This window comes from Myotis nattereri, assembly GCF_964212035.1.
Source record: "Myotis nattereri genome assembly, chromosome: 5".
Taxonomy (NCBI): domain Eukaryota; kingdom Metazoa; phylum Chordata; class Mammalia; order Chiroptera; family Vespertilionidae; genus Myotis; species Myotis nattereri.
The window spans coordinates 30,793,380-30,820,498 of NC_138080.1; the positions used below are offsets into that span (position 1 = coordinate 30,793,380).

Genomic DNA, 27,119 nt, shown 5'->3' on the forward strand with positions numbered 1-27,119 from the left:
GTCTGGAGAAATAGGGCCCTTCAAGCTCAGAAGTGTCTGCCTGAGCCAGAGCCACAAAAACAGTGGGTCAGCAAGAATCAAGGACCCAAGAACCAGAGGGACTCTTTGGCTCCAGCTGACCATCTGCTCACACACATGACGGGGAGCTCACCACCTACCAAAGAGCCTCTTTCATCTTCCAACTGATCTGACCCCAGAAAGCCCCTCCTTGTGGGACCCTAGTGTCAGCCTCCCCATCAAGGGCCACCTTCCTTTAACAGGCCTGGTGCCTGGGGCTGTCTCACACCCACCTCTGGCCCAGCCGCTGCACTCCAAGGTCCAGTCTCCTCTGAGATGAGCCTCTGCTCATCCTAGTGGGTCTTCAGGAAGGCAGGGGTGATGGCATCTTGTGAGCTTAAACAGCCACACAATCATGTCAAAGGCACAGACACTTCCGAAAGATGCGCGTTTATTCTCAGTTACCTCTTTGAGGAAGATAAATATTTTTATACTAGAAAACAAAACAAACAAACAAACAAACAAAAAAACCCATCCCCCTTAACCCCCTTTGCTCACCTTCCACCTTCACATGGCTCCACCAGATCCATCAAGGGCCCGCCTGCCATTGTCCCACCCTGGCTGGTCGCCCTTAGGTACCGTCCCAGGGGGAGGCCGTCTTCACTTCCTTTCTGTCCCCCCTCCAACAAACCCCTGGGATGGGGGAGCGGTTTCCAGCACAGCCCCATTGCCCCAAGCCCTCTGGGGCTCCCTCTACCTTCTCACACATCTCTGTATTGCTTTTCTTTTAAATTTTTGTTGAATTTATTGGGTGACATTGGTTAATAAAATTATATAGTATTTATTATTTGATTATTTTATTTATTCCACCAAAGTACCTGTTCTGGAGCCGGTCCCTGAGCTGGACCAGGACCCCCACCAACCCCAGGGTGTCTGTCCCCCTGGTCTACAGTTCTGTCAGTGGCCCTTTCCTTTTGTCTCAGGGGTGACTTCCACTCTCTCCCCTTCATGCCCAGGACCTGGCTTTCGGGGTGACCCTGAGCACGCCAGCTCCCACTCAGGGATCCAGAAGAAGCAGACCCCACCTCCTCTGCACCCCGGCATCCTAGTGATTTCCCGGGTGTGAGCGGGAGGGAGTCCGGATAGGGCTGCACGCTCTCGGGGCTTGGCGGGGAGCCCCGGGCTGGGGTCCAGGGCTGGGGTCGCAGGGTGGGGGTCCGGTGCTGGGGGCGCTGGGTGGGGGTCTGGGCTGGGCTGCGCGCGTGGGCGCTGGGGCGCAGGGCGGTGGTGACCTTGGCCGGGGGCGCGGGTCCCCGGGGAGGGGCGGAGCGCGGCGCCCGGCGGGCGGGCGGGCGGGGACGGCGCGGGCACAGCGGCGGCTCGGGCGGGCGGCGGCAGCAACGGCGGGCGCGCGGGGGGCAGCGGCGCGGGAGCGGACGCGGAGCCGGCCAGCAGCAGCGGCGGCGGCGGCGCCCCAGGGACGAGCGCCCAGGTAGGCGGCGGGACCGGGGGCCGGGGCGTGGGCCGCTGCATCCCACTCGCCTGGCCCGCGGGGCCCTTCCCGGCGCGCATCTCCTTTGTCCGAGCCCCACCTTCCCGGCCAGCTCGGGGGGCCGAGCCCTCCTCCCGCCCGGCCCAGCACCGGAACCTCTCCCCCGTCCACTGTGCCCTGGCCCGGCCGCCCTCCGCTCCCACCTTGGACAGCTCCCTCCCCGCGTCCTCCCTTCCCCCACGATGCCCACAGGGCGCCCCTACGGCCAAGCCCGCCCTCTCCAGCCCTCCTCAGACCCGCTGTCAGGGCTGGCCGTCCCACTCTGCCAGGACCCCTCCACGGGGAGCCACTCGGGCCCTGGGCCTGTCTCCCCCACCGCTGCCCGCCTAGCCCTCCGGTCCTCTCCACCCAGTCAAGCCCCTCACTCGGAGCCTTCACGGGTGGCTCCCTCCCTTACTACTTAGATCCTCCTCTGGCCAAGGGGGGCCCCTGGGCTGGCCCCCCTGAGTGTGTCTCTCTCAGGCCTCTAGAGCAGGCCCTCTCCCACCAAGCCTCTCATAACTCCCTGGTTAGACCCCTGCCCCACCCCAACACCCCCCAATTTAGGCAAGTACCTCCCCCAGGCCCTCCCCTGGGCCCAGCCTGCTTTCTTGCACCTAAGGTTGCTGCAACTTCCCCCGTTGGGCTCTGGGGACCTAGGGCTGGGCCCATTCCCCCCTGGGGAGTCTCAGGGTGGGCTGCTTTGCACAGGAGGGGGACTCCCAGCTGTGAGGCCAACCGGGGCCAGTTCAAATCCTGCTCTGCTCTGCCACCTCCCTGCTCTGTGACCTTGAGCCAGTGCCTCCCCCTCCAACCCTCTGTGCCTGAGACCCCCTCCCCCACTCCTGCCCTGCAGGAGGTGAAGGTGGCTTTCAAATGGGTGCCTGGCATGGACTAGCGGTGACTGAGTGGGGGCTCCTAGTCAGAGATCCTAGGCCCCAGAGCGGCCTCTTCAGGAGATACCCTACTGACTGGCCGGGACCCCTGCCAGGGGGTCTGCACCCAGGGCAAAGCTAGGGCTGGGTGTGGGGCAGCAGAACTGACTGTCCCTGGCCACACCAGGTCCCCAGGCCAGTTGTGGTGGTGCCTGGCTGCACACTGTGTACCCATCCAGAAAGGGCAGTGACTGCAGAGCTGGCTGGCACCCCTTGCCAGCCCCCCACCGAGTGTCCTCTCGTGTGGAGCACGGCCACACATGTCACCATGTCACCAACATGCCTAGCAGTCAATCATGAGTTAGTACTGCTGAAGCTCCTGGAAGTTTGGCTGGCACATAATTGATGGAGTATGTGCCGGCTATTACTTTTATTGTGTATCTTTTTTCTGACAAACCTGGTACTTTTTGATCATTCAGAACGTGCCTTCCCAGCCCACTACAGGCCAAGTGCTTCGTACTCTGAGCTCCTGTGATCAATAATCCTGATCATCCACCCTTATAGAAGGTTTCCTTGTACCAAGCACCTGCTTAAGGGCTTTCTCCAGCTTATCACGCCCTCTTCCCTGCAACTCTGGGGAGTGGGCACTGAGTTTCACAGAGACAACCGAGGCTCAAAGACACCAAGTTACCTGCCCACATTCCTGCCACCAGGCTCACATCATCGGGTCTTACACACACACACACACACACACACACACACACTCCCCTCCGGGGAAAGGAACTTGGCTAAAGTGAGGAGGGGGGAAGGGATGGGGTCTCTCCTGCTCTTTAGAGAGAAGGATGCAGATGCTGGAGCCCGGCCTCCTGCTCCCATCCGCCTTCTAGGGCTCCCCCACCTCCATCACTGCAGGAATTGCTATGCCTTGTGACTTCCCAAGGCTGATGGACCTCTCTGAGCTCAGGAGAGGGAGAGATGATCAGAGGACCCCCTTCTGGGGAGCTTTGTGCCTGTGGCTATGGGTATATTGGACCTGAATGGGAGGCCAAGGCGGGCAGACCACGGTCTGGGTACAGAGTTTAGGGAGCAGGTATTTTTCTCTTGGGTCTCAGTTTTAATTTTCTCATCCCCAACCTGGCTGTGCATCCCTGCCTTTCAGGGCTGCTGTGGGGAATCAGTGTCATGATTTGCACATTGGGGTTCTGGAGCCTCCAGCATTCGGATCAAGCTTACAGCATGAGGGCAGGAGAATGGCTTTAAGATGCAGGTGCCCAGGGTCATGGCCCTGGCCAGCTGATTAATCATTTCCGGGGCTGAGGCCCTGCACGCTGCATTTTAAAGATGTCCCACAAGGTTGAGGAGCCTCTGGGCTGATGGGAGAGCAGGGAGCCTGTGATTTTTGGAGAGAGGCACCATGTCACCCACTTTGCAGAAGGGGAAACTGGCTTAGCAGCTTGCCCAGGCCACAGATCCAGGCCTGCTGGCTTGCAGAAGCCCACGGCTAAGCTGAGAAGAGAGGGAAAAGCCCCTGCAGCCTGGGTGAGTGGCTGGGGGAGCATGCATGTGGGGCAAGGAGTCACCTTCACTTCTCTTCCAGCCCAGAGTCCCTGGGAAGGAGCTTAGGCCCCAGATTCTGTTGAGAGGAAAACCAGAAGAGGGGACTGGCTCTGAGCCTGCATGCAGGGCAGAACTGCAAAGTCAGCCAAATCAACCAGAAGGGCCTTCCCAGGACACAGGAGAAAGGCCACCTCCTCTGAGAAGCCTTCCCTCCTGCCCCCAGGCCTAGAGCTGTTCCCTCCAGGCCAGGTGGCCTTTTGCATCTGCCACTCCTCTCTGTACAGGGTCGGCCTGGGGTTCTGGCAGCTGGCACGAGCCCTCCCGGCTCCGACGTCCACCCCCGGCGTGGAAGATGCCTGAGCAGAGTAATGACTACCGGGTGGTGGTGTTCGGTGCGGGTGGCGTGGGCAAGAGCTCGCTGGTGCTGCGCTTCGTGAAGGGCACGTTTCGAGACACCTACATCCCCACCATTGAGGACACCTACCGGCAGGTGATCAGCTGTGACAAGAGCGTGTGCACGCTGCAGATCACCGACACCACAGGCAGCCACCAGTTCCCGGCCATGCAGCGGCTATCCATCTCCAAGGGCCATGCCTTCATCCTGGTCTTCTCGGTCACCAGCAAGCAGTCGCTCGAGGAGCTGGGGCCCATCTACCAGCTCATCGTGCAGATCAAGGGCAGCGTGGAGGACATCCCAGTCATGCTGGTGGGCAACAAGTGTGATGAGACGCAGCGAGAGGTGGACACCCGTGAGGCCCAGGCGGTGGCCCAGGAGTGGAAGTGCGCCTTCATGGAGACGTCGGCCAAGATGAACTACAATGTCAAGGAGCTCTTCCAGGAGCTGCTCACGCTGGAGACACGCCGGAACATGAGCCTCAACATCGATGGAAAGCGCTCCAGCAAACAGAAGAGGACAGACCGCATCAAGGGCAAATGCATCCTCATGTGAGCCTGGGATGCCCCCCTGCAGACAGCCCCTGTCCTGGCCCCATGCCTCTCCCCACACCATCCTGCAGCCACTGCCTTCCTCCTCTCCCCATCCTTCCCCAATTCCCCTCCTCTCTCTCCCTCTCACGTCCACTTCTCTGCCATCATCCAACAACCCCGATGGGGACCCTGAGGCCCTGGTGAGCCCTGCGGGTCTGGGGCTCCAACCCAGCTCTGTCGCAGCCCTCTGCCTTCTGCTCTGTCTCTCTGCCCCACCCTCCTGTCTCTACCCCCCAAAGCCAAGTGCTAGAAATGGCCCCCTTGGTCTGCACATGGGGAAATGGGGAAGATGTCTGTCCCCGTGGGGACCGAGGACACTGGATTGTCCCATCTCTGCCTGTCTCTGTTTCTCCCAGGACCCCCATTTCTGGTCCTTTCCCTTGGGTGCCCCCAGCCAGACCTGTGCTGCCCCCACCCATTAGATCACTGTGACCTTGCTGGGGAGGGACAGGTTGAAATGCACAGGAACCTTAACTTTTGTTTTCTCCTACTTGGTGTTTAACATACACACCTCCTACTCCCCACCTCCATCCCTCATGACCTCTGGCCTGTGCTCCCTGCCCCAGGTCCTGGACCACCCCTCTCATGTCTGTCTCCACAGTTGGGGGGGAGTGGCTTGCAGGATGGACCTCAGGCCACCAGGCAATAACCACAGGGCCTGCAGCAGTGCCCTACCAGCCCAGAACCCCACTCCTCACCCAGCCTGGGCCTGGGGTGCAGGTAAGGGAGGCCCAGGACTGGCGATGGCCACAGCACAACTTGGGGACTGCCCGGTGTGAAAATGGGGGGCTTTCCTGGACACGGCCTATAAAGATTGGCACAGCACATCACCACTGAGCCCCAGGCAGGGGTCTGGGGTGCTGGGTGGGGTACCTGGGGCCCTGTCCAGAGGGGTAAGGCAGAACCCTGCCTAGCCCACTTCCTCCTACCACCTGTATCCGTGAGAGGGGGACCCCAGGAAGGCTTGTGTCTTGCAGTTGGGGTGTCTCTGCAACCATGAGATTCTGAGTGTTTTGATGTACATGTTTAGATATCTCTACACTTGTGGGACTGTGTCTGACAATGACAGGCTAGGGTTGGGGGTGGCCATGGGATGGTGCATTTGTGCAAATGGCTGTGTAGGGGCCAATGTGTCTATATATGTGTCTGTGTGTGCCTGTGTGTGTGTCACTGGGGTGGTATGCGCATGTGACAGTCTGTGTATTTAATAACATAGGGGTGGGTGGTATTGTTGTTTAAAGGTCAGAATATTTGTGATGTAACAGCATGAGTGTGCCTGTAAGTGCCTGTGTTTTCGGGAGTGAGTGACCTGATTTATTGGAGAGAATCTGTGAACCTGTTTTGTTCTCACTGTGTCTTACTCTATAGCAAGGTGTCTCTCAGCTAAAAAAATCTGTATCAGTCAGCTACTGCTACATAACAAAAGACCACAACCTCAGCAACTTGAAACTCCACACATTTACCATCTCCCAGGTTCTGTGGTTGAGGAGCCCAGGCATGGCTTAGCTGGGCCTTCTGTTCGGGGTCTTATGAGGCTAGACTCGGAGTGCTGCCCAGGCTTCAGTCTCACCTGAAGGCCTGCCTGGGAAGCACCCACTTCCCAGCTCCAGCGCTTCTCGGCGGCTCGCAGTTCCCTGCAGTCGCAGGACGAGCACCTCAGTTGCTCACTGGCTGTCTGCGGAGTTGCCCTCATGTCCTTGCCCCATGAGCCTCTCCCTGGGCCTCTTGCAGCATTGGGTGTCAGAAAGCTGTGTGTGTATGTTTTGTGCACGTATGTGCACGCTGAGACTGAGCTGCATAAGAGAGAGAGAGAGAGAGAGAGAGAGAGAGGAGACAGGCCATGTGGCTGTCCAGTCATGTGACCACATGGGACTATTGTAGATAAGAGGGACTGTTTGTGTCCAACTTAGTGAAAGAGTGTTTATTTTTCTCTTTGTTCATGTGACTGCTTACTCCACAAATGTCTAAGGGACACACTATGAGAGAGAGGGAGTGTGTGTGTGTGTGTGTGTGTGTGTGTGTGTGTGTGACTGCCAGGCACATGGATGAGTCCATGGAAGCGTTGGTAGCGTTCTGTCTGAGTACAGCTAAGTCCCCTTATCCTGTGGTAGGTCCAGGACCCACCAACAGCTGGTGTTGCTCCTCCCCCACCCCGGGAGTGGTTCCTGGGCCTTGAAGGTGCCTGAGTGGGTGAGGCTGGGCACCGGGTCTGGTCTGCGGCCCTTTCTCAGGGACACACCCTGATAGCACAATCTCCCTGGGGCCCCGCCCCTCCAGGCTTCTCCTGCCTCAGGCCCTGCCCTGACCCTGGGGACTAAGAGGTTCTGCAGCAGGAGGGGGCAGAGCCTGCCCTGGCTATTGGCCTGTCCTGCCGTGGTATCCTTGGGTCTGGGGACCGTGCCAGGCCATGCTTGCTGTAATCCTGTTCCTGCCTGTCCTCCCCCTGCATGTGGGTACCCCCACCCCCATTGTGGGGTCCGTGTAGCATTCGCTCTAGAAATAGTCTTTCCTGCAATAAAGAAGTGGATCCTACATTCCGCACCAGTGGTCCTTCTTTGGGGGGTCAGCTGGCCATCTGTAAAAGGTGAGGACATGAAGGATGGGGAGGCGAGGGATGGAAGAGGTGAGGGCCAGGGGTAAGTAGTGGGGATGAGGAAGGGAGGGGCTGAAGGTGGGCAGTGAGAGCCTTGTGGGTGTAGGGAGGTGAGGGATGGGATGTGACAGGTGGAGAGGCCCCTGAGGAAGGAAGGAGAGGCAGGAGCAATCTGGGCTCCGGGGCTTCTGACTGGGCTTGAGAACACTGGCCCTGTGTAGCTCCGGTCCAGGCTCCTCTGCCCATGTTACCTGGGACACCTTCCCTGGACTATCTGTGAACCAGGGCAATTCCCCGGCAGGGCTCACAGAGCGGGTGAGTAGGGGTACTCACAGATGCCGGGGAAGGAGGACTGAGCAGGGAGGGACTGCCCTCCCCCTCTCCACCCCTCCACCTGCCACATGTGACTTCTCATCTGCTACTCCAGCCTCCTTCACACCCATTCAGATTAGGCCAGGCAGGTGTCTCAGCAGGAAGAGATAAAGTCTATTTAGGGACAGACTGGGAGGAAGAACTGAGACACCATCCATTCATTTGTTCGTTCATTCATTCACTCATCCAGTATGTAATAGGCACCCACTATGTGCCTGGCCCTTTCCTGGATGTTGGACACAAAGCAATGATCGACTCAAACCCCAGGGTCCCTGCCCTCTCAGAGCTTATGACCTACTGGGGGAGAGGACATCCCCCATACACACTCCAAAGAGCTGAATCGGGTCATTTCAGATACGTGCTGTGAAGAAGGGAAACCTGGATACAAAAGCGACATGGGGACAGGAGTCCAGGTGGTTAGGAGGCTAAGCTGACTCAGGAGGTGACATTGAGATGACACATGAAGACGAAGTAGAGGGCAGCCCGAAGAGGATGATCTGGGATAGAGCACCAGGCTGGGAGAACAGCATGTGCAAAGGCCCTGAGGCAAGAACCAATGAAGGCCAGAGTGACAGGAGAGGAGTGACGGAAGGGTGGTAGCCAAGGAGATCAGAGAGGTAAGCAGCGTCAAACAGGGCCCAGTGGGCTGTGGGAAGAGTCTGGGCTTTTATGACAAGGACACTGGGATGTCATGGGAACATTGTGGTCCCCACAGGAGACCACACAAGCCCTGATGACACCACACTTATTTCAATCAGCTGAGGGGAACAGGCAGGCACTAAGAGCCCCATCTTACCTGGAGAGGAGCCTATGGGGCTTTGGTTTTTCCATTTGCTAAATGGCTCAGAGCAGTTTACAAACTCATAAGCAGGGCCAGGACTAGGTGAGGAGTGCAAGACACTCAACATGGGTGCAAAATTTAAGGGGGAGCGGGATTTGCCAAAAATCTCAGCCATCAAGAAACATATATTTTTTTTAAAATCTGTTTTTATTGATTCCAGAGAGGAAGGGAGAGAAATAGAGAGATAGAAACACCAATGATGAGAGAGAATCATTGATTGGCTGCCTCCGGCACGCCCCCCACTGGAAACTGAGCCCACAACCAGGCACATTCCCTGAACCAGTGACCACTTGATTCATGGGTCGACACTCAACCACTGAGCCCACACTGGCCAGCCTTAATGCACTATTTAATGCAAAGGAAGCCGTGGCGAACAATGCATTAATCTTTTAGATAAGGATAGGATCTGACAGGGCCCGGGCTAAGGAAAGGCAAGGACGATGGTTTGCACAAGTGCAGAAGCATATTTTGTCTTTCTTGAAAAATTTGGTACAGTATTTTTGTTCATCCTGGATTATTTCAGCATTTAATTTGAAATTTAAAAAGATATCATTAACATAGTATTTATCTTGATGGCAAGGGATTTGAGAAAATGCTTCTTTTGCCTCACTCCAATCCTGGCCCTGCCTGAAGCTGTGCAGCTGCTTCATCCTGCTCCTGCACCTAGCTGCTGCAAGAATCACCAGACCTTCTGATTTTTCAAGAGCACCTGGAAATCTGGATTTATTTTTGTGAATTGCCTGATTTAAATTTTTTTTTTTTTTTGTAACAGAGGGACACAATTTAATGATTCTACTTTTTTTGCAGGTTTTTTCTTTTTTTACAAGTCAGGTTGCCATAGCATTTAAACAATTCATCTTTTAGAAAGTACGTTTACAACATCAAAAGAAATCGCCTGATTTTTAAATGTTGGCAATGAATTTTAGAATTTTTAAAGGCTGTTTGAACCACATCTCACCCAGGGACCATGTGAGCTTGAGACCCTGTTCAGACAGTAAGCCTGGGGAGCCACTAGTTTGTAACTCTAGTTCAGACAGTAATTCCTCTGATGATAAGTAGGCTGGGGAGTGAGATGGCACCCCAGACACCTGGTTCTCTCTGTGCGCTGCAGGGGATGAGCAGGAAGGTTCCTACAGGGATGATAGGAGCCCTGGGGCACCCAGCTGGGAGGCCAGGAGCTCTCGGATCACAGAACCGCAGTGTTACACAAAGTTTCTCAAGTCCAGAATATGGTGGCTGCATCCTCCTATGTAAAAAACTCTCCCCTCATGACCTCTGGATGCTTTTGGAGACATTAAATGTTTTCCAACATCACCAGGGGAACGTGTTAAAAATGCACATCCCAGGGGTCCAGGTCCTGCAGGATTCTGGATCATTCCATATGGGAGGAGGCTGAGGGGTTAGGAAATTGAGAAACCCTGGGAATTATGAGGCAGGCTTGGGCGAATGAACTTGGGTTTAACCTGAGACTCAATCTCCACCTCTGTAAAATGGGGATTTTATCATTTCTCCCCTAGCCTTATGCAGAGGGTACAACAAAAGGGAGCATTTATCATTAGCGTCTTGTAGGTCGCGCGACTGATCCAGAGGAGACATTCTTCCCGCTCCGCAAGCGAGGCCCAACATCTAGGATTTGGAATTCGAACTCGAGCCCCCACTCGGGATTCGAACTCGCGAAACGCATCACGCCTCCTTGGCGTCACCAAGTCGCCTCTGGAAACCCGCGTGTCGCCCGGCTCCGGAGTCCCACACAGTGCTCTATTTGCTTATTAGCATAGCCCCGCCCCCCCGCGCGGTACCCGCTCTCGGGTGGCCAGCAACGGTGCCATTCAGCGCTCCGCCTCCAGGCTGGCTCACGCCCGGAGCCCCGCCCCCTCTCCTGCGCGCAGCCTACTGCGCGGCTCGCCCTGCGCCTCGCCCTAGGCCGGGCTCCCGCCGCCGCGGCCCACGATTGGCTGCGATGGCCTCAGTGCTCGCCCCCCGCGCGCTGGCCCCGCCCCCAGAGGGGAGCGAGCGCTGGCGCTCAGGGCGGCGGGTTCGGCTGCGCAGCGGGGCTGAGTCGGCCGCGGCGGCCGGAGTACAGGTAAGGGCGCGCGCGGTCGTGGTCCGGGACGAGGTCCGCCGCCCTCCTCTCTGCCGCTGGGGGGCGGCCGGGGCGGAGGGTCGGCTCGGGCAGCCCGGGGGTGGGCGCAGAGAGGGCTCCATTGGCTACGCGCTGCGGGTCGTTGTCTGCTGAGGCGGGTGCTGCGGGGCTGGAGTTGGGGGTCTGGGCTACGACTGAGGGGTCGAGGTCCGCTGAGGAGGTGACTGAAGTTGAGGTCGAGGTTGGCTGGGGAGGGGATGGGGGTGAGGTTGGGGTCGAGGTTGGCTGGGGAGGGGATGGGGGTGAGGTTGGCGTCGAGGTTGGCTGGGGAGGGCACTGGGGGTGAGGTTGGCGTCGAGGTTGGCTGGGGAGGGCATTGGGGGTGAGGTTGGGGTCGCGGTTAGCTGGGGAGGGGTAGGGTTCGGGTCGAAGGTGAAGGTTATTGGAGGAGGGGCCGGGAGTTTAGTTGAAGTGGAGGTTAGGTGAGTAGTGAGCTGGGGTGGGATTGGGGGGCAAGTTGTCCGGGAAGGGAGATTGAGGAATATGGGGTTTGGGTGAGCTGAGAGGGGGTCAGAGGGCAGAATTAGGGGAGGGCTGCGGGGTGGAGGTGGAGTCAGCCCCTTTTAGAGGGGTCGGGGGGATGTGGAGTTCGGGGTGCAGGGGGTGATGAGAGTGATGGTGGGATAGAGGGCTGGCAGGTGTTTTGTGGGGAGTTGACTAATGAGGAGGAAATTGGGGGGTCTTCGTTGGAACTCAGTTATAAGGACTGTGGAAGGGATTGGTCCCCGCTTTTCTGGGGGGGTGCTAATCATGGGGTGTAGAAGGGAGGGTGAGCTGCAGGAGTTCAACATACTTTGCAGGCCTGTGTCTGGGATGGAGGGTGCATAGGAGAGCGTCTTGGGAAGCAGAAAAGGGCTGGTGTCGGTGACTGAATTTTTCAGGAATTTTTGGGTTCAGGAGCGAAGAACCGAAGTGGGAGTTTTGGGGACAGTGATACTGAGGGGCGTGGGCAGCACTTTGGCACTTTATTATTCCTGGGTAACGGGGGAGGCTGGGGGGTGGCAGGTGGGTGGGAGAAGACAGGCTTGATGAGCAGCAGGGAAGAGAGGGCTCGCACTCCTGCTAGGTGCCAGCCAGGCAAAGGCCAGGTTCACAACCTTGATTCTCAGAGGCCAGGTCTCCCCAAGATTAACAGTGTATCAGACTCTGCTTGGCCCAGTGGCCTCTGGGAGTTTTCGTTTACTCCTCCGTAAGGCAGGACTAACAAAACAGTAGCAGGCACCTCCTAGGACCACTGGGGAAGTCAAAGTCAAATGAGAGAATGCATGCACCTAGCTCACTCCTGGCACATGGCGAGGCTACGTGCAGCATTGATAATAATGTTCTAAATTAAGGTATTTGGCGGGGAGGGGAGCAAGGTGGGTGGATAGAATAACTGGGTTGTCAGGGAGGGAGGGAAGGAATCAGAGCTTGACTCCAGGCCTTCAGCCTTGGGGGTGCACACAGGAATCACTGCTTGTGCTTTCACACAAAAATCTGCTAAAAGGAAAAGAAAAAAAAAAGTCCCTATTGTTAAAAGTGAAGGGGGCCAAACACCAGAAAAAGAAGAATTTGTTTGAATCCGATGCCAGGAGATTTGAAGGTTTGTTAAGGAACAAGCGTGTCTACTTAAGAGGAGGCTGCATGGGACATTCCCACCTAGGTGTCCCCCACAGGAGCCACCACGGGGCCACGATTATCCACCCTGATTGACCCGGCTCCTTCCACAGGCTCTGCTGCCTTTGGGGCGGTCCTGGGTACTGCGGGGTGCCGAGCAGCATCCCTGACCCCCACCCACTCGGTGCCAGGATCACCCCTAGTTATGACAACCCCAGATGTCCCCAGATGGCACTCAGTGTCCCCTGGGAGTCACATTGCCCCAGGTGAGACCCCCTGTTATAAATAAAACTAAGTTGTTTTTTCCTTTAAAAACCACACACTTACCTTTGATTCTTAGGAAGTTCAGCCCAGATTTGGGGGTTGTTTCTAAATCATCCAGTGCTCTCATTTTAAGAGGGGAAAAAAATCACTCCGCTTTTAGCGAATTTTAGAAACACTGACCTCTTTCTAGGTGGGCCTTTTGTGCGGCCTTTGACCACTTAGACTGATTTTGAATCTGGGATTAAGTCATCTATTCCTGTCATTGAAAGATGCCCAAGTGTGCAGTTTGTTTCCTTGGTTTTGACCGGGAGCATGAAGCGTGAGTTCTTCAGGTAATTCTTGGTCTTCAGTGGGAAAGATCCTGTGACTGACACCATTGGTTTGTGCTCAGTTTGTGAATCCTGGGCCCTAGTGTTTGGAGGGAAAGACAACCGAAAGGGAAGCATCCTGACACACAGACAGTTCAGCTCCGTGTTTACTGAACGGAGGCATTTCCGTTTTGGTCCACCAAGTAGTAGTGTAAAAGCTGCTTCCGTTCAAGCTGTCATCACAGGTTTCTTCATTTGCACCTGTAAACAAATAATCGTCTTTGAAACCGTATTTACTAGATCATTCGTATTCTTGAAACTCCGTTGTAATTTCTTACATCATTTCTTGCAAAAGGGTCGGTGGGTCTGCCCTCCAAGACTGGAATTTTCTGGAGCTTTTTAGGGAGGCAGGGCCCAGGACTGTTGTGTGATTGCTGGATGTTGATACACTTATTCTCCCCCTTCCTTTGTGTCTTAACTGACAACAGCAGCTATTGAAGCTTTGTTTCCTACTCACACCCTGGTTGGGTCCTTTAAGGGCTTGGCCTGGGCCCCCTGGGTCCTCTAAGGGCTGGCTCCTGCAATCCCAGGTCCCTGCTGATGTTGGGGAGCTTCCCTCTGGTTCCACTGTTCCTTTTGATAGTTCTGGACCTTGATTTTCTCCCCTTCTATCTTGTGCTGCCCTTTGGCGTGGCCTCCCTCTCTTCAGGGTCTAGAGAAAAGTGTTCATGTCACCCAGGAGACGTGGGGACCTGATGGGGAGCTCAAAGATGCAGTGACCTGTCCCAGGCGGTCACTTCATCTTTCTCCTCCTTGACCACCCTGCAGGGCGTTGATTAGCTAAATTCTCTCACATATTTTGTCCTGCCAACGGGTGGGCAGGAGGCTTTGCGCAGTGCTGAGACTCTTCCAGAAACGGCTACTAGTTCTCCTTGAATACCTTACAAAAGGGAAAGTCATTGTTTTTTACTTTTTTTTTTTTTTAAATTGAGGTGCAATTTCCATATCATAAAACTCAGTCATTTTAAGCACATGGTTTAATTTTTTTGGTAAGGTTATCAAGTTATGCAACCATCCTCCTAAACCCATTTTATTTTATTTTTAAATGGTACCTATGTTATTTTTTTTAAATGTGTTTTTATTGAGTTTTAGAGAGAGAGGAAGGGAGAGAGAGAGAAAACATCCATTGGCTGCCTCCTGCATGCCCCCTACTGGGGATGGATGAGCCAGCAACCTAGATGCCCCAACTGGGAATCAAACCAGTGACCTTTTGGTGCATGGGATGATGCTCAACAAACTGAGCCACACTGGCCAGGGCTCCCTTAAGTGCATTTTAGAACATTCCGTCCCTCCAATGAGTTCCCCTGTCCCCATCAGCAATCACCCCCTCACCCCCCCATCTTCTCCCCAGCCCCTGACCACCACTAACTCACTTTCTGTCTCTGGATTTGCCTGTTCTGGACATTTTAAATGAATGGAATCACATACTGTGTGGCCTTTTGTGCCTGAGCATCATGTGTTCAAGGCTCATCCACATTGTAGCGAGTGCCAGGGCCTCACTCCTTTTCGTGTAGATGGACACATTGTGTTTATCCATTCATCCCTGATGGACATCTGGGTTGCTCTGCTCCCACCTTTAGCATTGAAGAATCATGCTGCTATATAAATGGCTTTTTTTTTTTTCCTGGGCAGGCAACAGCCCTCTAAACCGAAGCTTGGGGTGTTGTCTGGTGTCAGCCCTCTGGATCTTACCTCTCTCTTCTGCCTTTCTTTCCCTGAGTTAAGTACTTCACTTTCTTGCTCAGAGCATCCCGGCTGCTGGGTCAGCTTCCAGTCTTCCCCCTTCTGCTGGGTCAACCCCATGTGACCAGGATCCACTCTCTGACACAGATTGGTTTGTCATTTCCCTGACACTTTCATCAACTCATCACCCACCTGGTGAAATAAAAATCCCTCACATACTTACCTGACAAGGGAGATTCCATGATCGCGAAGGTGATTTTCCCGGGGAGAGGCGTATCCGTTGCACTCGCGAAGTGCTGGCCCCTGTGATTCCCCAGATGTGGGAGACTCAGCTGCATCATCTGTGGTCATGGGGACTGTGTTCGAGCTCTGCCCTGGTTTTCTCGTGTTACAAATGTTCGATCACGTAGTTTTCTCTGGTTGTGGATCGATGCTAATCTTCTAACTAATAATTTTTTGTGTATTTTACTCTTGCCTTTGCCTAACTTTTTATAGTTCTTAACTAGTTTTTTTGTTTTGGTTTTTTTTTGGTATGGCGGGGGGGCGGGGGGAGACAGTAAAAAAAAAAAAAAATCCGTCACACAGACACAGCCTTCCTGGCACCGCGGGCGTCGGCCACACTGTACCTTTCCTGAAGACCTTCACTTTGATTCCAAGAACTGTTCCCTGCCACTCTCCCCCCCTTATCCCCCCGCTCCAGCCCACCCCACCGCATACCCAGGGTTTCTGGTTGGCTGGGTTGTTGTCTCCTTTGTCTGAAACCTTCCTTCCTTCCTTCCTTCCTCTCCCCAACAAAGGCTGGTTGTGTGCCTATTTTAAGCATCAGAACGTGTGCCAGGCGCCAGGAGCACCATGTGAATACAACGCTTGTGTGCACACAGGGGAGGTATGGAGACAGGGGACCCAGGGCCATTCTGTTCCTGGCCCAGCTTTCTTGAGTTGGGGTCCCTGGGGTGATGGAGATGGGATCCCAGGCCTATAAATCCATGAGCTCCACAGGTACAGATGGTGACAATAAGTTTTTCAGGTGGCAGAGAGGTGAGAATAACACCTGTGCATAGGACGGTTGTTAGGTCAAGAGACCAGAGAGAAGCTTTGCACTGACAGATTAGCCAGAGGACAGGTGGGTGGGGGGCACCAAGGTGGGGCTGGGTCTTTCCATGTCATCTCTTGCAGGGTCTACCCCTGGATATTGTAGACCTTGGGGCTTGGTCATTCCCGGAGGCAATCCAGGGAACTGTGGGGTGTTGAGCAGCGTCCCTAGCCCCCTCCCACCTGATGCCAGGATGTGGTGCCGAGCAAGATGAACTGATTTGCAGAAATTGCTTCCTTTTTTGGAATTTCTGAAAAGTCAACTCTTTGGAGATGATAAAATAGAGACAATTCATCTTTGGTGTCTGTCAGTTAGTTGAGAGTGTTCTGTCGTTGCTGTGGGCTTGCGTGTGTGCACATGTGTGGGTCTCCTGCTGTTTCTGTGCTAACACGAGGAGGGACCTGGGCCAGAGGCCAGGGGAATCTGGGGGTGCCCTCCAGCTCTGTTTCCTGACAGTTACTACTGGTCAGATCATTCGTCCTTTATTGTCAAAGCCATGACCCCTGCCCCTGTCCCCTTAAGAAATAGCCCAATTTGATGGACACACAAAGTCAGGAAGAACCAAAGATGGGAGGTGAACCCAGCCAAGTTAAATGGCGATGTCCGTGCAGACATTGTGCTGGAGAGACAGGCTGTGACGGGAGGTCAGTGAAGAAGACCGATGTCACCCGCCTTCTCTGTGCCTGAGTGACTTTCTGGGGTCCCTGTGACAAAGCACCACAGACTGGGCGGCTTGAGCAACAGAAGTCTAGTCCCTCCCAGTTCTGGGACCCAGAAGTCCGAGATCAAGGTGTCAAAGGGCCAGGCTCCCCCTGGAGGCTCCAGGGGAGGGTCTTGCCTGCGTCTTCCAGCTTCTGGAGGTTTACAGCATTCCTGGGCTTGCAGCCGCATCTCATCTCTCCAGTCTCTGCCTCTGTCATCACATGGCCTCTCCCTGTGCTCCTTGTGTGTCCGTCAGAGAGAGCCAGAGTTAGGTAGTTGTCTACCTGAATAAATCAGGTAGAAACAGATTTATTCAGGAGTTCCTGCAGTGGGGAAAAGAAAACTCAGTGTAGACCTGGGCTCAACTTTGAGTACAGCGTGGACCAGTGGGGACTTCCAGCCAAGTAGCAGTGGGGTCAGTGGGTGGAAAGTCACTAAGGAGAAACCTCAGGGGGATTCTGGCTGCACCAGCTAACAGGATTCCTGCTGCAGGCAGAGCGATCCAACATCACCTGGGGGAGGGGAGGGGGTGAGGACCCCAATTAGATATGAGAGTGGTCAGATATGAAAGATGGAGGATTGAATGATCAACCACCTTAGCAGAATTCTTCCCAAAAGCTGAGGCCAAGTTGAAAAGTGTGTCCAAATCTTCCTCTTCTATAAGGACATCCCTACTTCAGTATGACCTCACCCTAACTTGACTACATCTGCAAAGACCCCACTTCCAAACAAGATCCCATTCCCAGGTACCAGGGTTAGGATACAGGCATATCGTTTTTGGGGTGGGGGGGGGTACAGTGCACTGCCCAGAAAGCAGTTACCTGCAGGGTGAAATTCAGATTTTCTGGTGCCATGTAGTCCTAGTTGCCAAATGTTCTTCTTCCTTTTCCTCCATCCCCCCTTTCTCCACACCAGAAAAATAAAAATTCTCACCATCTCACAGAAAGTGGGGGTGGGGGTGGGGGTGGGGAGGAACCGCGGGAGGTTGGCCAGCCACAAGAGGTTGGTTGTGGGAGCATACTGACCACCAGGGAACAGCTCTTGCATTGAGCGTCTGCCCCCTGGTGGTCAGTGCGTTGTCATAATGATGGGTCAAGCGGTCCACTGGTCGTAAAGGTCGCTTAGGCTTTTATATATATAGACTAGAGGCCTGTTGCATGAAGAGATTCGTGCAATAGGTCTTCCCTTCCCCTGGCTGCCGGCACCGGTTTTCCTCCGGCACCCGGGACCCAGACCTTCGCTCCGGCCGGAGCCTTCAGTCTTCACTGCTCCAGCTGGAGCCTTCAGTCTTCACTCCACGCCTACATATACAAATTAACCGCCATCTTTGTTGGGTTAATTTGCATACTCTCCTGATTGGCTGGTGAGCATAGCGGAGGGATGGTCAATTTACATGTTTGTCTATTATTAGGTAAGATGGGGGTTTGACTAAATCAGGTCTCCCCTCTTCTCCCATGGCACTGGAGAAACGGGTAGATACTGTCTTTGGCGGGGGCCACTCTGAATACTGTGAGATACTGAGCAGCATCCCTGGCCCCCACCCTCTTGATACCAGGAGCACCCCCAAGTTGTCAAAACCAGAGATGTCCCGAGACATCACTGTCCCCTGGAGACAGAACCACCCCAGATTGTGAGCCACTGGGTGAACTTTTTCTAATGAGAATTTATGATTGCATTAAAATAAAAAAATATGTTTGGTTTTAAAAATAGACTTTATTTTTAGAGCAGTTTTAGGTTCACAGCAAAATTGAACAGAGGTACAGAGATTTCCTACTTATCTCCTGCCCTCACATTTGCACACCCTCTCCCTTTATCAGCGGTCCTCACCAGAGCGGACTTTTGTTACAGTTGGTGAACCTGCATTAACACATCATTACTCAACATCATAATTGATATCAGGGTTCACTCTCTGTGTTGTACAGTCTATGGGTTTTGACAAATGTATAATGACACATATCCATCATTATAGTGTCATACAGAACAGTTTCATCCCCCTTCACATCATCTGTGCTCCACCTGTTCATCCCTTCCTCCCCCTTATTTTGTTTTTATGGACAAAGCAATGAGAACAGCATAGTCACCTCGAGTGCCTGTTGGGAAGTTGTAGCTCTGCATGCTATTGAGTTTTATATGAATTATTCTTCCCCCTTCTCCTCTCTAAAAAAGAGTGCTTTCCAATAGAAACAGGATTCAAGCCTCAAACATCATTTTAAATGTTCGACTAGCCTCATTCCAGGAAAACAAAGCAGGCGAGACTAATTTTAATGATACATTTGACATAACCCAGTATATCCAGAATATTATCATTGCAACATGTCATCGATGTAAAGAAGGTGTAAATGACCTTCTTTACTTTCTTTCGTATGAAGCCTTTGGAAACTGGTGTGTATTTGGCAACTGACAGATTTTTACTTCTCAGAATGAGATGCATTCCACATGCTCAATTCCACATGTGGCTAGTGGCAGCCATGCTGGGCACGGCAGGTCTAGGCAGCGAATAGGGGAAATTTGAGGAGAAAAATAAAGCCTCTGGAGGCATAGTGATACAGTTTAGCATTTGGACACCTTGGGGTTATATAGAGCTAGGAAGTGTCTGCTGGTTAAAGTGTAGATTGAGAATCAGAGCATCTTAGAAAGTCAGTTCCAGAGGGTCCCCGAGGTTGTCCAGTTCAGGGGCAGCATGGCCCATGTGGCAAATTCAGCTCGTCATTTAAAAACATTTTTTATTATTTTTAAGTGGTTTATTGATTTTTAGAGAGAGAGGAAGGGAGAGGGACAGAGAGATAGAAACATTGATATGAGAGTACAACATGGATCAGCCTCCTCCTGCATGCCCTCTACCTGGGATCAAGCCCGAAACCCGGGCATGTGCCCTGACCGGGAATCGAACCAGTAGCAGCCTGGTGTTCTGGATGACATCCAGCCAACTGACCCACACCGGCCAGGGCTCATTATTTACTTTTATATGGTCCCTGGACTGAGGTGGTTTTTACATTTTTAAATGGTTAAAAAAAATCAAAAGAATTATATGAATAGAGATTATATTATATAGAGATTATATAGAGTTCTTTCAGTTTCCAGAAATAAAGTTTTATTGGCACGAAGCCAGGTGCATTTGTTCACATGTTGCCTATGGTGGCTTTCATGCTACCACATACGAGACCAAGTGCTTCTAAAAGCTGAAAATATTCACTCTCTGGCTCTCTTGAGAAAACGCCTGTCGATGCCTCTGGTCCCGCATACTGAGGCCCAGGGCTTCCGTGTTTCATTCTCACAATGATATTTCCCTCTCTCCCTCTCCCTTCCTCTCTCCCTCAGATCAGTAAAAGCTTGTCCTCCGGTGAAGATTTTTTAAAAAAGAGTTCTGATATTTGATGAACTGTGGCATCTCAGTTCAAAAATAGATCACTTTTTAAAATGTCAGTTATGCCTATTATAATGTTACTTAAAGACATACAAACATAAAACTGTATACCAGTAAGTGTCTTGTGTTTATAGCTTTTATACCATAAACTCAAAAACAAACGAGTAACTCAGTAAAGCACCAGCCACCCAAACGCATATTTAGACAAACAACCTTGAGGTCAAGTAATAGGTGTTTTTTCAAGCGTTCCAAGGCACAGTTTGCAGGTAGAACATCCATCCCTGAGTGAGGTTTGAAAACCGGCGAAGACTGTGATAGTGAAGACAAGCTTTTCCTGTTCAACACTTGCTGAGCTTCGAATTGCCTCTCTCTCTCTCTCTCTCTCTCTCTCTCTCTCTCTCTCTCTCTCTCTCTCTCTCTCTCTCGGAAGCCGATAGACAAAGGAGGGAGGGAGAGAGAGAGGAGCCAAACTATTTTTAAACAATAAAAAATGGTAGACAGAGATAGAAACATTGACATTGATCAGCTGCCTCTTGCACATCCCCTACTGGGTATTGAGCCCGCAACCCAGGCATGTGCCCTGACCGGGAATTGAACCGGTGACCTCTTGGTGCGAGGGCTGATGCTCAACCACTGAGCCTCACTGGTCTGGCGAAACGCCTTTCTCTTTAGTGAGAACTGACAGCTCACTAGGCTTCCTGTGGACTGAGTTTTAAATATTTGCAGCAGGGCAAGAAATGGAAGATTTTTTTTTCCTTCGAATTGTTACTTAATGAAATGTAGAGTTGCTTTTGACTTGAACTTTGGATGGTCGATAGACAGCCGGAGGTGATGGGAGGAAATGGGGCTGGTTGGGGTTTGTGGATGGGCTGGGCATTTTTTTATTGTTTAAAAATAGTTTGGCTCCTCTCTTTCCCTTCCTCCTCTGTCAGTCTAGTTCTCTCTCCCCATCTCTCTTCATATCCATCTCCCTGCCTACCTCCCACCCTCTCTCTCTCCGTCACTGAAGGGTTCTAGGAGTCTCGCAGGGGTGTGTAAAGAAAACCAAAGTGTGTCCATGGTGCCCACAGCTTCAGAGCTGTGCATGTGGTTGGGAGCGCAGAAGGACCAGGACCCAGGTTCTGGAACCTCAGATTCCAGTCTTGGTTCTGCCTCTTGTTTCCACTGTGGGCAGTGTCCCCTCTTCCCTCTCCCCAGGATAAGATTACATCTGTACCCATCACTCCGCTGTGTAATGCCGCACAGCACCCCATGTGAGCGTCCCCGAGAAAGGTATGGACTGAGTTCCTAGACCTGTCTTTTATTGTATTAATTAGCTTTTTACTTTTGGACTAACTTGATCTGCACAGAGAAGTTGCAGAGGCAGCACAGAGTTCCCGTATACCCTCCCAGCTTCCCCCATGTTAGCATCTCAGTCCTTCCCGGGGCGCCTTTGCCACGCTAATATATTAACATGGCCCATTACTACCAACTACAGTCTGTGCTTTATTCAGATTTTACTAGTTTCCCCTACTGTCCCTTTGTTGGCCCAGGACTCCATCCAGGACCCCATGTGCCTTTAGTCATCCTGGCTCCTTAGTCCCTCTGGGCTGTGGCACTCTCCGACATCCCTCTCGTGCTGGACGATCCTGAGGACAGGTCAGGAGTCTTGCAGAATGTCCCTTGATCTGGGTTTATTTGGCCTTTTCTCATGATAAGACCCTAGTCGTAGGTTTTGGCGAACACAGAGTTGTGGTGCTCTTCTCATCACAGCCTATCAGGGGTCCTGATACCCAGATGACACCAGCCTCAGGATGGCCTTCCCCTCCTGGCCCAGGCAGTGTTTGGGGAGTTGGACACTCATCATTTTATATATGTGGCCACAGACACTGCAGGGAGAAACAGCTTCATCTAATCTGAGACACATGGGTCCTCCCTCTGCCACATCCACTGAAGTGTGTGTATGTGTGTGTGTGCGTGTGTGAGTGTGTGTATGTGTGCGTGTGTGTGTATGTGTGTGCATGCGTGTGTATGTGTGTGTGTGTGTATGTGTGTATGTGTGTGGCGGGGGGCGGGGGGGTAGCTTGGATGATCCCACCTCTGGTGATGGAAATAAACTGGACCTGAGTGTGTTAGCACAGCATTGCATAGGTACCATGTGTTAATAAAGGAAGAGCTTCATATCCAGGGATATGGTTGTGACTCAGGTGGCCCAAGGCTTGGAAACCACGTGACAGCAGGGGTGGGTGCCCCTGCCCTCTCTCCTGGTCTGCCGCCTCCCTCAGTGACATCCTGGTTCTCTGGCGCAAGCAGAGAGGGTTGCTAGAAAGCAGGCTGTATTGTGGGCAGGTATTTGGTGTGTCCTTTAAAAGTGAAACTGGCCTTGACTGGTTTGGCTCAGTGGATAAAGCGTCAGCCTGCGGACTGAAGGGTCCCAGGTTCGATTCCAGTCAAGGGCATGCACCTTGGTTGCAGGCACATCCCCAGGAGGGGGTGTGCAGGAGGCAGCTGATCGATGTTTCTCTCTCATCGATGTTTCTAACTCTCTATCCCTCTCCCTTCCTCTCTGTAAAAAATCAATAAAATATATTTTTTTAAAAAAAGTGAAACTGGGCAGCCAGGGGTCATCTCCCTGGAGAGGGGCAACAGTTCCCCTGAGCCGCGTTGGTACACTGAATGGGACCCTTTGTTGCATGAGGCTGTTCCTCCATGGCCTCCTTTCACTCAGCAAACAATGAAAGGATGTTGCCAGATGCTGGGTGTATGGGACTGTCTCCTGCCATGTTGCCCACTCTCCAGGGCTGGGGTCCTGGTAGTCAGTGGATCACACGCCAGACATTGTCTCACTTACTTCTCCCCACCCCACGCCAATCTCTATGCTCAGGGCAACGTGAACTCACTACTCACCTCCTGTGTCCACTTCTGCTCTCTCCACTAGTTCTGTTTTGTGGTAAATTACACATAACATTAAAGTCCCCATTGTAGTCCTAGCTGGTTTGGCTCAATGGATAGAGCGTCGGCCCGCGGCCTGAAGGGTCCCAGGTCCGATTCTGGTCAAGGGCACAGGCCTGGGTGGTGGGCTTGACCCCCAATAGGAGGTGTGCAGGAGGCAGCCAGTCAATGATTCTTTCTCATCATTGATGTGTCTCTCTCTCCCTCTCCCTCTCTAAAATAAAATATATATATATATATATATATATATATATATATATATATATATGGAAAAAAAAGAGTAAAGCTCTCAAATAGAATCAACTAAAAAAAAACAACACCAAAAACAGTTTGATGGAAATATCAGTCACATACCATATAATTCACCCATTTAAAGTGAACCATTCATAGGTTTCTGGTATATTTACAGCTATGTGCAACCATTGCCACAATTTTTGGATGTTTTCATCACCCTAAAAAGACACCCTGTTTCCATCAGCAGTCACTTCCCACTCCCCTCCTTACCTCCCAACAACCACAAACTCACCTCTTGTCCCTGTGGACTTGCCTGTGCTGGACATTTCACAAAAATGGAATCACACACTATGTCCTTTTGTGTCTGGCTTCTCTCACTGAGCATTGTGTTTTCCAGGTCCCTCCACGGTCATGTTTTACAGCAGAATAATATTCTGTTGTATGGATCTATCACATTGTCTTTGTCCACTCACTGATGCACACTGGTTGTTGCCACCTTTTGGCTTTTGTGAGTCCTGCTGCCGTGGAAATGTGTGCACAGGTTTTTATGTGGATGTTTTCAGATTTGCATGGGGATTGTGGGCCCATCATCTATTTTTAAACCCATAGACTGTGCTTCTGTGCCTGCTGGGATTTTTGTCCATTTGCTGCTTTCGCAGCTCAGCCCTGGGTGCTGTGGAAGGAATTGAGTTCCCCTGGCTGAGTCCATTCATCAGCTCCCCACATCCACCCTCATTGCTAACTCAGAGCCTCCCAGCAGCAGTGTCCCTGCGCAGCTGTGCGCCCGGCAGCTTTCTCTGGGCACAGTTGATTTTTCGCCCTCCTGCCCCGGGGTCTATTTCTGTCCCCCTCACCTAGAATGCTCTCTGCTCTGACAATTCCACTTGCTTGCTCTCAGACTAGCCATGTCTCCACCTTTCCCTACCCCCCACCTACTCTCATGAACACTGTTTTTCAATGACTGAAGCCTGAACCTGCTGCGCCCCCGCCACCGCTGCTCTGCGGTTTTGGTTGGTGGGTTTGTGTTTTCTGTAAAAGAGGCTCCTGGTCAAGGGCAGTGAGAAGACCACACAGAATGGATCCATGTGCAGAAAAATTGACTTTTTTATTCAGATAAAAGCATGGGTGAGTGAAAAGGCAGAAAGAAGCAAGCTGTGGTAGAGAGTGATGGCCCTAAAGATGTCGCCATCCTGGCCCCGGGACCTGTGGACATGTCACCTCACGTGGCAGAGGAGCATGCACGGGGGATTAAGTCAAGGACCCTGAGATGGGGGTGATTGTGGATTACTCGGGGGGCCAGGTTCATCACAGGGTCCTTATAGGAGGAGGCAGGAGGGTCACAGTCAGAGATGGAAGAGGCTGTGCTGCTGGCAGTGAGGATGGAGGAAGGGCCATGAGCCAGGGATGTGGCGCCTCTAGAAGCTGGGAAAGGCCAGAAACAATTCTCCCCGGAGCCTTCGGAAGGACCAGCTCTGCCCACACCTGGGTTTAGTTGATTGAAGCCAGGTCAGACTCCTGAGCCCCAGAACTGTCAGAAATAAATGAGTGTCGTCGGAAGCAACTAAGTTTGTGTGACTTGTTACAGCAGCCATAGGAAACTCATATGGTTAATTTAGGAAACTGCGTTATAGATGAAGTTCTGTGTCCCCTTAGCTTCTCATCTTGTCTCTTTTCAGTAGCATGACATCACAGTGCCTCCCACTCATGGCTGCGCTAGACCACACAGAGCAGACGGAGTTTCTCACCACGCACTGTCCACCACAACCCCAGCTGAGCCCGCAATGCAGGATTCTCACCTGCTGCTTCCCCCAGAGGACCTTCTCATCATGGGCATTTAAAAAAAATACATTTTTTTATTGATTTTAGTGAGAGAGGAAGGGAGAGGGAAAGAGAGATAGAAACATCAATGATAAGAGAGAATCATTGATTGGCTGCCTCCTGCACACCCCACACCCGGAATCAAATCTACAGTCCCAGCATGTGTCCTGACTGGGAATTGATCCGTGACCTCCTGGTTCATAGGTCAACGTTCAACCACTGAGCCACACTGGTCAGGCAGCAGACTATTTTTTAAAAATATATTTTTATTGATTTCAGAGAGGAAGGGAGAGGAAGAGAGAAAAACATCACTGATGAGAGAGAACCATTGATTGGCTGGCTCCTGCACACTCCCAACTGGGGATAGGGATTGAGCCTGTAACCTGGACATATTCCCTTGATGGGAATTGAACCTGGGACCCTTCAGTCTGCAGGTGGACGCTCTTATCCACTAAGCCAAACGAGCTAGGGCTGCAGGATAATAATTCTTTATTGTTGAAAGTATTACATATGGCCCCCATTGACCCAGCTCACTGCTGCCTCAGGCCTTCAGCACCCTACTGTCTGTGTCCATGGGTTATGCATTATGCATACAAAGCCTTTGGCTAATTACCTCCCACCCACCCGCCCTTCCCTACTTCTCTCTGAGATCCCGCTCTCTGTTCCATGCTTCCATGTCTCTGAATCCACTTTGTTCATCAGTTTATTTTGTTACTTAGATTCCACATATGAGTGAGATCATGTGATACTTGTCTTTCCCTGACTGACTTATTTCACTTAGCATGATACTCTCCAGGTCCCTCCATGCTGTTGAAAGGGTAAGAGATTCTTCTTTTTTTTACAGCAGGCTAATTTTTAAGTTGATAATTTTGTATGGCCCTCGAATACTGTTATAAATATCCACATGGCCCTTGGCAGAAAAAAGTTTCCCCACCCCTGCACTATGTGCTGGATGCCATTGTAGCCACCACAGTTGTTGATCGAGCCCTTAAACCAGGTCTGTTCCACCGAAGAATGTGATCCGGCTGCGAGTGTCCAGTGATGAGGGGAAGCTTCCCTGTCTTAAACATTTGAAGTGGGCATCACTGTCCTTTCTTTAAAGCAGTCGAGCCGAGCTGGTTTGGCTTAGTGGATAGGGCGTCAGCCTGCGGACTAAAGCATCCCCCTTTCGACTCCCGTCAAGGGCACATGCCCGGGTTGTGAGCTCAATCCCCAGTAGGGGGCCTGCAGGAGGCAGCCAATCAATGATTCTCTCTCATCATTGATGTTTCTATCTCTCTCCCTCTCCCTTCCTCTCTGAAATCAATAAAAATATATTTAATAATAATAATAAAGCAGTTGGAAAGCTGAGCAGTTGTAAAACCTGCCCTGGGTCGTGCAGTGAGTACATGGTGACTCCCAGTTTCTAATCAAAACCCAACCCACTCTAGTGCTCTTTCCAGCTTCCCCTGGGCCTCCCTCCATCTGTGCCCCCACCTGTAAAATGGGGAAATAATAAAACTTCGCTCACAGTTATGGCAGTGACAGTATGAGGTAATTGCTTGTGCTGTGTGTGCAATTATCTGCTCCACTGGTTGTCATCAACATTATTATTCCAAGGTGTCGCCCCCAGCACCCACATTTCTGACCTTCCACGCCATACTCTTTCCTGCAGACTCATTCCTATAGGACCGGGGTCTCTCCCTTGGCATTGTGGACTCAGGCTGGGGCATTGGATGTGGGGCTGTCCTGGGCACTGTGGGGTGTTGAGCAGCATCCTTGGCCCCCACCCACTGCATGCTAGGAGTACCCACAGTTGTGAGAACCTCAGACATCACCCAGTATCCCCTAGAGGCAGAATCTACCCCCCTGTTGTGTGCAAAGGGATCAAAGCCAAAAAAAAAACAACCCCAAAAAACCAAATCACTTAGAATTTTCAGCTACTCTGTGACGTCCCGTTGACACATTGGAGTGAAACTCAAGCACCACACGGAGCTCAGACTGCTGGAACGTTTTGTCTCCAGATGATGTTCCCAAATCTTCTTCCCTAGAAAAATTCTCAGTAGCACATGTGGAAATGTAATTAGCGGCCTTTTTCCTCTGTGGTAATGACACAGATTTGGGTCTGTAATAAAGAGGAACAAGTCCCTTTAGACCTGAGGGCCAGACTGGGCAGGGTCCCCCCCCAGGA

The 27,119-nt window shown here is 52.3% G+C and overlaps 2 protein-coding genes across 2 annotated transcripts in view; both read left to right on the top strand.

Annotated features, from left to right (window-relative positions):
* Window positions 1-1,426: 1,426 nt before the first annotated feature.
* Window positions 1,427-7,479, top strand: DIRAS1 (DIRAS family GTPase 1). Its single transcript, XM_081092111.1, has 2 exons — window positions 1,427-1,489; window positions 4,245-7,479. The coding sequence occupies exon 2, from the start codon at window positions 4,313-4,315 to the stop codon at window positions 4,907-4,909; it is 597 nt and encodes a 198-aa protein (XP_080948237.1). The 5' UTR covers window positions 1,427-1,489; window positions 4,245-4,312; the 3' UTR covers window positions 4,910-7,479.
* Window positions 7,480-10,748: 3,269 nt separating this feature from the next.
* The window catches only part of GNG7 (G protein subunit gamma 7), a 127,845-nt gene continuing 111,474 nt past the window's right edge, over window positions 10,749-27,119 (top strand). The window contains exon 1 of the mRNA XM_081092112.1: window positions 10,749-10,836. The gene's annotated coding sequence lies outside the window, so the exon portion shown is untranslated. The remainder of the gene's footprint in view (window positions 10,837-27,119) is intronic.

Bases quoted from the DNA above. Each gene is read 5' to 3' on its own strand.
- DIRAS1 (XM_081092111.1), top strand. From the start codon at position 4,313: ATGCCTGAGCAGAGTAATGACTACCGGGTGGTGGTGTTCGGTGCGGGT.